General features: G+C 55.9%; 1 protein-coding gene across 2 annotated transcripts; it reads right to left on the bottom strand.

Moving 5' to 3' along the window:
* Positions 1-547: 547 nt before the first annotated feature.
* Positions 548-10,320, bottom strand: FCN1 (ficolin 1). Of its 2 annotated transcripts, XM_003911116.5 has the most exons (9): positions 10,091-10,320; positions 8,684-8,797; positions 7,090-7,143; positions 6,722-6,757; positions 5,910-5,942; positions 5,343-5,470; positions 4,806-4,935; positions 3,442-3,576; positions 548-2,343 (listed from the first exon to the last, which is right to left on the bottom strand). In XM_003911116.5, exons 1-9 carry the CDS (start codon positions 10,191-10,193, stop codon positions 2,096-2,098), a joined length of 981 nt encoding a protein of 326 aa, XP_003911165.1. In that variant the 5' UTR covers positions 10,194-10,320; the 3' UTR covers positions 548-2,095. The 2 variants fall into 2 exon arrangements, with proteins under 2 accessions (XP_003911165.1, XP_031510553.1); XM_031654693.1 differs by lacking the exon at positions 8,684-8,797 and having other exon boundaries at positions 10,091-10,275.
* Positions 10,321-10,560: the final 240 nt, after the last annotated feature.

Genomic DNA, 10,560 nt, shown 5'->3' with positions numbered 1-10,560 from the left:
ACAGCTCCTTTTGCTGCCATGTTTGTGAGACTCATGCTTCTTGTGTGTAGGTGTCGCTGTGTCATTGTCATGGCTGTCTGGCGTTCTACCCAATGGCTATCCTTGCATGTTTTAACATCCATTCTCTTCCTGATGGGTATGTGGGCTGATTCCAGTTTGGTGCTATGGTGAGTATTTGGCTGTAAAGATTTCTGGCCGTGCCACCTGGGACACAAGACGGCCACATCCAGGCCCTGAGGTGGAATTGGCAGGTTACAGGACTGTGTGTCTTCTACCCCAACAGTTGATGCCAAGCCATTTTCCAGGTTGGTTCCATGAATTTGCATTGCTACTAGCAGTGTATGCAAACCCCCCTCCCACAGTCACCTCTGACACTGGTGCTGTCTGTCTTTCTAACTTCTGTGGCTCAGATGAGGGGGATGTAGCAGCGACTCCTTTGGGTGCTAATTTGTATTTCTCTGGTAAGTGAAAAGTGGAGCACCTTTTGATAAATACCTTGCTCCTCTGCATGACATCTTGTGTGAAGTGTCTGTTCACGTCTCATACCTTTTTTTTTTTTTTTTTTCAAACTGAGCTGCTCTAATTCTTTTATTATTTGCAGGAATTCTTTCAGATAGAAACCTGTGATATGTTTATTTTTGTATAGGGCCTGGTAGGCAGAATAATTCACCTCCCCCACCACTGCTCAGCCAAAGATGTCCTGCCCTAATACACACAATCTCAGAGGCTGCAAATGCCTTCCATGGCAAAAGAGACTTTGCTGATGTGGTTGGAGATAGAGACCTGGACATGGGAGGGGATCCCAGATTATCTGGGTAGGCCTACTCTAATCCCATGAGTCTCAGGAGTGGAGAGACTGTCCCGCGGGACTTGGGGGGAGAGGTGACAACGGACGAAGGGTCAGAGACATGTGGTGCCGCTGGCTTTGGAGTTGGGGGAAGGAGTCTCAGCCAATGAATGCCACTGACCCCTGGGGCTGGAAAAGGCAAGGAAGCAGGTTCTCCCCTAACCCTGGAAGGACCTGCCACTGCTGAGTCCTGCCTGCTGGCCTAGTAAGGCCCTGGGACTCCAGACCTACCCAACCAGGAGGTGACGAGTTCCTGTTGTTTCAAGCCACTCCGTTTGTGGTGACTGGTTGTGGCAATAGTGGAAAACTAAAGACGTGTGTGCCACCCAGCGATTCTGCCCCTCTGGCCTTCCTTCGGTTCTCTTAGGGTCCTTTGGTAAGTGGGAGCTCTTGATTGGAATGGGGTCACACTTGCCACATTCCACTTTGACGGCTCATAGGTCATGGTTGAGAAATCTCCCGGGCCTGGGAGCTGGAGAAGTCCCTTCTCCATCATCTCCTAGCAGCCTTGTGCAGCTTTTCCCTCTGAGGTCCGCGGTCCCCCCTAGCTGAGGTCTGTGTGTGGGAGGAAGGCCTCTTTGGAATCTTCTCTGTGCAGGTGGCTGACCAGGCGCTCTCTTCCTGGGGGTGAGTGCTAAGTGTTTATCTCTTCTCAGCAGCCAGCCGGCCCAAAGCACGAAGTCTGCCGTGGTGGAAAGCAGAAAAGTTCCTACTAAACTTTCCCCCTTTTTAATAAGTGTTTTCTGGACCCCAAAGTGACTTTTCTCAAGGAGTGTGAAGTGCTGTGAGTGAGGCTTGGGGGGACGGGGGAGGCCTGGGGATGGAGGTGGGGATTGCCCTGTGTCAATTACTGGAGGTGGAAAATCCTTGCAAAAGTCACTCAACCTCCCTGAACATCGGTAATACCATCTGCTAAGTGAGGGTCCTGACTCTTCCTGACTTAGCAAATTCCGAGGAAACACCTGCCGTGCAACAGATGCAGGAAAGTGATCAAAACCACTGGTGTTCAAGAAACACATACGGAAACTGTAAAAACTTGTCTGTCCCAGAGCAAACATATTTAGAAGCATAATTCTCCCTCTGGTGAGGTTGTGGGCATGTGGCAGGTTGACCGGGCTGGGGGCAAAGGGACAGCTGTGAGCGTCATGGGAGTGCGTCTGGCTGGGGAAACGGGGTAACTTTTACGCCACAGCGCTTGTGGGTGTGGCCTCCCCACCAGCAGGTGCATGTGGAGGGGTCCTGGCCCGGCTAGGCGGGCCGCACCTTCATCTCCGACACCTTGTAGCTATAGCTGTACCCCTTTCCCGCACTCCAGTTGATGCCGTTGGCATAGCTCTCGTGGGGTCCTCTGAGGTAGAGACCATTCAGGTTTGAAGCATGACAGTCGGCGTACCACCAGGCTCCCTGGAACTTCACAGCACAGTTTGAAGAACTCACATCGTTGTCTTGGTCTTTGGTGGAGAAGAAGTGGTTGTTGTGGGCCCCTAGAGAATTACCTGCTCACAGAAAATGTGGGGTTTGCAGCTGCTAGAAAAAGCCCTGCCACCGTGAGACCCTCCCCACATCCTGCCCCTGAGCAGAGCCAGCCTCACTTTAGAGATGCATGAGCCGAGGTACAGGTACGCAAACGACCCACCCAGGCCTTGGAGGAAGGGGAAGCAGGAGTCAACCTCTGGCAACCTGGTCTGGAAATTCCTCTCCACAACCTGAGGCCCCTGCTCCAGCAACCACCTGTTTCCTCCAGGGCCCCCCTAAACTGTCCGGCCTCGTGCTCTCTCCTGGGATGGCCTCCCTCCTCCAGCCTGCACCGCTCCTTCTGGTCTCTCCCCACGTCCCCTGGGGCCCTGCTGGCCCTTGGTAGGTGCAGGACAGCCCTCACCTGGGGGCTCTTCCTCCGTCTCAAGCCCTGAGCCCGAAGCTCATCCCTGGCTCCTACAGCTGAGAAGTGTCACCCCCTGAGCCTCGGTTTTACCACCTGCAAAATGGGGGTGACATTCCCTGCCCTGCTGCCTTCCTTGTAGGTCACGCGTGAGATCGTGCCTGAGAGAGGACCGCACAGACTCCAAGGCTGTCATTTCCAAGGCTCCCCTGGGACTGGGTTGCTCCGTGGAGCAGTTAGTTACACAGGCTTCCTGCCGTAGCAATTCTCAGCGCCTTTCATGAACGAATGTGCACTGGGAGTTCCCCAAGCAGACGCCCTGTAGGAAATGCCTCCCCAAATCATGCAGCCAGAGACTCCCTTTGGTAGAGAATGTCCCAAAAGGCTGGTGTTCCATGGAGCACAGTTTGGGAAACAGCTCCAAGGCACCCATGAGAAAAGGACGTTGTCTTCCAGGTTTCAGCGGGTGACGCCGGTGGGTCATCTCAGCCCTGCCCAGACGGCTCACTGTGTGGCAGACATAGCCTTAGGAATGCCAGCCGCTATGTCCTGTGAGCCCCACGCTGTATAGAGACACCAATGCTAGCGTCTGCTTGACAGATGGAGAAACAGGATTCACAGAGGGGAAGGCCCAAGGTCACCAGGGGAGACACAGCCAGGTTCTCTCTGCTTCCCAAACCCCACTCAGGCCACCCGGCCCCCAGCAGACACTCACCCGCACTGCCCTCGACAAAGGCTCCCAGTACGAGCTTGTACTTCTCCGCCTCGCCGGCCACCTTGAATGATCTGTACTTAGCAAACTGGCGATTGCCCTCAAAGTCCACCAGGTCTACACGGAGCTCGCTGCTTCCTGTTGGAAAAAGATGTTAAGGTCCCAGCCTTCAAGATCTTTCTGTCACCAGGCATGACAGCTGGGGATGGGTAATTTTTTTTTGTTTGTTTGTTTTTGTTTGTTTGTTTTGAGACAGAGTTCCACTCTCGTTGCCCAGGCTGGAGTGCAATGGCACGACATCAGCTCACTGCAACCTCTGCCTCCTGGGTACAAGCGATTATCCTGCCTCAGCCTCCCTAGTAGCTGGGATTACAGGCATGTGCCACCACGCCCAGCTACTTTTTTTTTGTATTTTTAGTAGAGATGGAATTTCACCATGTTGGTCAGGATGGTCTCGATCTCTTGACCTTGTGATCCACCCGCCTTAGCCTCCCAAAGTGCTGGGATTACAGGTGTGAGCCACCGCGCCCGGCTGGGGATGGATACATTCTTACGGGATGATCTGAATGTGGCATCCAGGAAAAAAATCAACTGGGAATGTTGGAAAATCCCTTGTTGCTATCAGGCCCTCAGGGATGGCTTTCTGTTTCTAAACACCTTTCCTGGTATTTTGGAGACCTGAACATGCCCCACTGGAGTTCACTGGGTGGAAGGGAGCATTCTTTCATTTTGAAAGTGTACCTTCTCTTTCTAAGGGTTGGTGAGCCACTAATGCAGGAGTGGGCAAAGCTATAATTGTAGTTTCTCTTGCAGGAATTTGAGGCACCTGAGTGGATACCTTCAATCATGCCATGGGGCAGTGGGCAGGGATAATGGACCAGCGATGATACAGACTGCCTCAGGGCCAGCTGCAAAACTCATTCCCTGCCCTGGAGGGTTGGGGCAAGGCCCTCTCACTCGGGTGGGTGCGGCTGCAGGGGGCCTGCTGAGGCGTGGGCTGGAGGAGGCAAGCATGGGCTCTCCATGGGACTAAGATGCAAGCTTCAGAGGCACGTCAACAGCCGGAGATGAAGGCCACCCCAAGCCCCAGTGGTCTCTCTCCTGCTTTCCACTCTCAGGATCTCAGATGCCAGTGGGGCCAAGACCTGAAGAGGCCTTCAGCCCAGAGCTCTATTTCCCTTCCCGATGCTGCCAGAGCCTGCGGCAGGGGACGCAGCCCTTAGAGGTCCCAGTGCCACCCTGAGTGTGCTCAGGGCCCACTCCCCTGTGGGCCAAGAGGCGCTTATGTTCCTGGTGGCCCAGGCCTAAGGGGCAGGGGCACCCCCATTCAGGGCCCCCTGACCCCCAAGCCCCAGCAGTGGCCCTACCCTGGGCGGTCAGGGCGTGGATGTTGTCGTTCCCCAGCCAGAACTCCCCCAGACGACTGCCGAAGCCCTGCTTGTACGCGGCCCAGTCCCGGTAGAAGTCCACGGAGCCGTCCATCCTCCGCTGGAAAACCTGTGGAGAAGCCAGGGGACAGGAGCCAGGTGGGGCAGGCCGATGTCCCACAGCACGGGGGACCCGCCCTCCAGAGGAGCAGCATTTGTAGTTGGCAGAGCATCACAGGCTGGGGTCCCCAGCACGCCCACCTGGTCTCCTCACAGACCCCACGGGATGAAGGAGGAAATGGGGGCTCAGATGGGGGAGGCAACAAGCCCCAAGGCACAGAGCAAGAGAGCACCAGGCCCCTCCCAGCCTCTCCCACGGCCTGGACTTTTACCCACGGGTCACCTCCCCCATCATCTCTGTCCCCGACCAGGGGAATAGAGAATTCCAGAGTGTGTTCTCTGGCCAGGTGTGCAGCCTGGACTCCGGGTCTCCCAGGCTGACCGCCTCTGCCCAGGGTCCCTCAGTCTCCCACTCACGGTCCAGCCGCCTCCGTCCGTGTCCATGTCACAGAGCACAGCCAGCAGCCGGCAGTTGGTCAGGTAGATGGTGTACCAGCCACTCAGGAAGTGCCCTCGGTCTAGTAGGTCCTTGCAGGTGCGTGGACCTGGGAAGGGAACCCAGGGAATGGCTGCAGGACGGGGCCCCTGGGCAGGGCAGGGGCAGTGGAAGGGAGACCTGGCAGGGAGGAGCAGGGCCACAGGCTTCTGTGCGGACAGAGCAGGACTCCGAAGCCTAGACAGGGACATGGCTCCCAGGGCCATGCAGCTGTGATGGCCACGCCCAGTCTGCCTGACCCTCCCACATCCCAGTGTCTCCCCCACCTTTGGCTCCTGGGCACCCGGCCTTCTGGGGTAGATTATAATAGTGGAGCCGGGGTTGTCATGGAAGGGATTCAGGCGATGGCTGCCCATTACTCGAGTGATTGAGGGCGGATGATAGGTACAGACAGGGTTCTTCCTTAGAGTCTGTGGCATGAACGCATGCAGCTGGCCCTAGAGGTCGGGGCAAGGCTTGGGTACTGAGGTCAGGGTGTGATCAGTCACCTGTCGCACAAGACTGAGACTGCCCAGCATCTCCTGTGTGGGGAGAGGAGACACTCGTCATAAGCTTGAAATCAGAGCATCAGAGCCCTCGTCCCGGTCAGCCCCAGTGGCTCCCTGAGCACAGAATAGAGAATGGGCAAAGGCAGCTCCTCTGAAGTCTCCAGGACACGTGGCACAGGCCTAGGCGAGGGTGGCCACACTCTGCTTCCCCAGAGGCACCGGCCACATGGTTGTCTGTAGGCCCCTGCTGTGCAGCTGGAGCTTCGCGGGCTGTGGCAGGCACTGCGGGTCCTGCTGGACTAACTGGACCCCTAGTGGGGCCTTCACCGCTAATAACAGCAGAACAACTCTTCAAGCCTGGCAGGGTCACTCCAAGCTTGCCCTGCCTCCGCCCTGGACTCTGTTTCTTGGGACACAGATATCGGCGGACCCTCAGCCCCCGGCTCTGCTTCTCATTTGTGTTTGTAGGCAGAGTGTGGGACTGTGTCTTAGAGCGTTGCACATTCGGCTTTTTTAAACTTTTACAATTTTTGAATAAATAAGCATAAGTAAGACAGAAATTGAAATATTAAAGTGTCACCATCGACACACTGATGTGGTCCTGCTGGCCACTGGGAATGACTGCTGTAGACACCGGGGTTTGAGCCCTCACGGATTCTGACAGCAAAACCCACCAGGTTCCTTCCACCCCTCCCTGCCCACAGCCCAGATTGACAGGGAGGTGAGCGGTGGGTGGGTGGACTGAGGCCTCCGAGACCCCTCCCCTGGACAAAGGCTGTAGAGGCACCTGCCTGGGTCCACGGGTGGCTCACCTTTCTCTCCACGCATCCCCTTCTCTCCTCGGTCTCCTGGAGGAAGATGCAGGAGAATGAGCTTTTGGCCCTGGACGTGTGGGCCGCGGAGAGGCCGGCCCCAGGGTGGGCTCCTGGCCTGGGGCACTGCATCTCCCCAGCCCTGCAGGCTCACTGAGGCATCACAACGCTCAGGTCTCAATGTTGGCGAGGGGCCCCGAGGCCTGGAATATGACAGGGCCCCTGTCTGCCTTCCTCTGTCTTTCTCTGTTGCTGTCTCCCCACCCTGTCTCTTTGTGTCTATGTCTCTGTCTCTCCCTCCCTTATTTCATTATACACAGCTCCAAGGTCCTTGCTCAAGGCCTCCTCGCTCTCTGCTCCCTGGTTACCTTTGGGTCCCACTGGTCCCGCCTTTCCAGGGGCTCCAGGGAGACCGCGTTCTCCTGAAAATTCCAAAGACATATCATTGAGAAAAATGCAACCTAAACAATTCTCCCTGGAAATCTTTGCCCCAAGTGATAAAGTCCTGACCCTCCCCAACTCTGCCTTGAACCCATTCTGGTTCCAGGAACCCTCAGAATTGCGAGCCGTGGACTTAGCCGGGGGGTGACTGCAGATGGAGGTGAGGGAGTGATGGAGGGGCCTGCACCCCACCTTGGGCTCAAGGCAAGGTGCTCCTGGCTCCTGTTTGTGCCTTGGGAGCATCTTGGGTTTCACCCTTTGTTGACCATAAGCCTGGGCCCAAGTCACCGTCACAGAGCTCTACTGTCTAGCAAGGGACCACGTTCTGGAGCAACGAATGTGTCCTCCGAGAGCCTCGTCCTACCACATCCCCACACGGAGACGGTGAGCCCCACGTGCGGCCGCTGCTGCCAGAGAGGATCCGGTTCCACTGTGAGCCTGAACTCCTGTGGTGTTACATAGCCATCCATGCGGTTCCGACCAGAAACGGGACCCTCCCGTTCCCCGATGCCAGCCGAGAGGCAGCCCCCAGTCCATTCGCTGATCCCGGTGGCTGGGGAGAGTGTGTGGGGACTGGTTCTTGCTTTAGGGTATACTGGCCAGCCATGCCCACTGGTAGAAGCCTGGTTCAAGGGACGTCCGAGCCAGACTTGATTCTTCTCCTGCCAAGGAATGACTTCCTCCCCAGTGTTCCCTCAACAGGGGATAGAGACCCCACTCTCAGGTCCAGCCTGCGGAGTGGGCACAGAGGACCTGGCCCTGGACACTCACACGGAAGCCTGGACACGTCAGCGAAAGTCCAAGTCATGGGGACATTTGAGCTTGTCCCATCTACATTGGGACATCCCCGCCAAGTGCTCCGCAGGCATCACCTTGAATGCCTCCAGGCATGGGGAGCTCACCCTCTAAGGCAGCGCCCTTTCCAAGCTTTTATGCACATCTGCCTTACGCCATGCTTAGGGGGTACCCAAAACCACCCAAGGCAGGTGCCTGCTATTGGTTCTCCCACGTTCCCTGCAGACCCGCATGCAGAGCTCAGGGCTCAGGATTCGGGCACCCTCTGTGCCCCGAAGTAGACTGGTCCAAGTCCCATCCCCACTCCTTACTGGTTTGTCAAGTAGGAAAGTCTCTGACTTCTTTGAGCCTCAGTTCTCCCCTATGAGGCAGGTGCAGAAGAAAACGGTCACCTCAGTTTTCAGGTGAGAAGGCGGAGGGACATAGAGCTTAGAAGTCGTGCCAGTGGCGGAGCAAAGCTGGAATTGGATCAAGGGCTAGGAGACAGAGCTACAGAAGCGTGTCCAAATGTGAGCTCATGAAATAGTTAGGAAAGACACTGCCTCTATTTCAGAACCCTGTTGGGCCCTGGGAGTCAGCTCTGCTCCTGGCTCTAGCAGGGGCCAGACCCAGGCTCTCAATCTAGGAATCATGGTGGGGGTGTTGCTCAACTCAGCATCTAGTTTCAAAAAGAGCAAGAGCCAGTGCCCCCGCCATGCCTGGCCTCCCCACCCGGCCCGCACCTACCTCCCTTTCCATTGGCGCCTGCCTCTCCCTTTGGCCCTGGGGCCCCGGGCAGCCCCGGACAACCTCGGAGAATGGTGAGCTTGTCAGAGCCCTCCAGGCCCACCACCTTCACCTCTGTAGAGAAACACAGGTGCCCACTCAGTGCCTGGCCCAACAGTGGCTGGAAAGTGAGGTTTTCAGCTCTGCTGGGGCCTTGGTCTGTCCTCACCCCTCGGGCACTGGTGAGGCGGAGACGTGATGGGGGGAAGAGTCCTGGCGTTGGAGGCCACCCCGACACAGCGAGCCTCATCTCCTCAGTGCTGTGTGTCCTGGGGCAAGTCACTTAACTCCTCTGGGCTTTGTGCCCTGGGCTACCACGTGGGGATAATAACAAGGTTGTGGCCAGGGCTAGATTAGAGAATGTGCATTTTAATCTCTTAGTGTAATTCGTGGCATTTAGAAAGAGCTTAATAAACAGTGGGCACTTGCAATAAACAATGACAATCAATGTTTCTAAGAAACTTGGGGAATTGAGGCTGACAAAGCATTTTCCCTCCCAGACCTTGGGAATGTGGTTGTGGAATTACTGGACTGGAAGGGGCCTTCTAGGTCCTCTGGAGAAGGGCAGTGTGGGGTCCAAGGACACAGAGCCAGGTGTGGCACAGCTGGAGCCAAACCAAGGTTGTCTACTTCTTTGAAGAAATATTTTTCATTTTGTTCATTACAAAATCTACACGCCCTGCTAAGGGCCCTCTTAGAGACTGTGGAACAGAGCAGCGCTCTCACTGGAGACACGGCAGCTGCCATCTTTGGGGTGTTTCCTCTCTGTGTTTCCTGTCCTCCTTCCACTAGGCTGTAATTTACTATTTATGTTTCCTCCATAAATATGTTATCAGCCAGGGAGGCCGGGCCGTCCTTAGGAGCAGTCTCTCGCTGAGCATCACAGAACCACCTGCTCCTGAATCAACGAGGGAAACACCTCGTCACTGTCCAAACCTTTGCCCCTATCGACTGATTCTGACTCTTTAGGGGGAGAGCCAGAAATCTGCCTTTTTAACAAACCCCCCAAGTCAGTATGGCAGCCACCGTATTAGAGGGCCTCTCCAGCAAGCCCGTAAGAAGAAAAAGTCAACAGTATTTTCTTCCTTCTCAGTGACAGATTCCAGACCCATCTGTGAAGCTCCATGGGGCAAATCCTGGGCTTTTGAGGCAGACAGACCTGAAGTGACATCCCTCCCCTATCCCTCCATGACCCTGGGTGACGCCTCGGCTGCCCTGAGCCTCCATGTCCTTGCCTGAGGATAGAACAGATCTGCTGGGCATCTTTGCAGGAAGATGTGCATAAAAGGTTTTGCCTGGGACACCCGAGTGTCAGTGAATGGGGTTGTTATCAACTTTTTGGGACCAGAAAACCTGGGTTCTTCTCACCTGGACAGGTGTCAGCAGCCTGGGCAGGCAGGTCCTTGACATGCAGGAACAAGACTAGTAGAACAGCGAGTCCCCGGGCCATGGTGGCTCCACTCAGCTCCATGCTCTCTGGCCTTTGACTCCGAAGAGTCTCCCAGCTCTAATGGGGCAGAGGAAGCCAGCTCTCGTCTTGTGCCACAGTTTCTCAACTCCCTGGGGGACACCCACTTCCTATGGGCTGCTTCGTTGCACCAACAGGAGGTATGAGGTCATCTCAAAGGGTGTTTCCTTCCACGAGGCTCCAGCAAGACGCCCACCCCGTTGGGCTCTCTTCCCCAGCAAAGACACCCTGCTCCCAGTCCAGAGAGCTCCCAAGACCCCTCTGCTGGAAAGGGTCGACTTTGTTTGTGGCTTAAGGAGAACACACTCCCACACCCCCTTTCCATTCCCCAGCTGTCCCCAAGCAATAATTGGAGAACTTGACCTTATCC

Source organism: Papio anubis, chromosome 13 (genome assembly GCF_008728515.1).
Source record: "Papio anubis isolate 15944 chromosome 13, Panubis1.0, whole genome shotgun sequence".
Taxonomy (NCBI): Eukaryota; Metazoa; Chordata; class Mammalia; order Primates; family Cercopithecidae; genus Papio; species Papio anubis.
Note: the sequence above shows the minus strand (reverse complement) of the source record. Positions and strands in the feature narration are given on the sequence as shown.

Bases quoted from the DNA above. Each gene is read 5' to 3' on its own strand.
- FCN1 (XM_003911116.5), bottom strand. From the start codon at position 10,193: ATGGAGCTGAGTGGAGCCACCATGGCCCGGGGACTCGCTGTTCTACTA. The intron at 5,471-5,909 runs GTGACTGATCAC...TTCCCTTCCCAG, and splicing joins GTCTCAGTCTTGTGCGACAG to GTCCACGCACCTGCAAGGAC. The intron at 2,344-3,441 runs GTGAGTGTCTGC...TTCTGTGAGCAG, and splicing joins CTTTGTCGAGGGCAGTGCGG to GTAATTCTCTAGGGGCCCAC.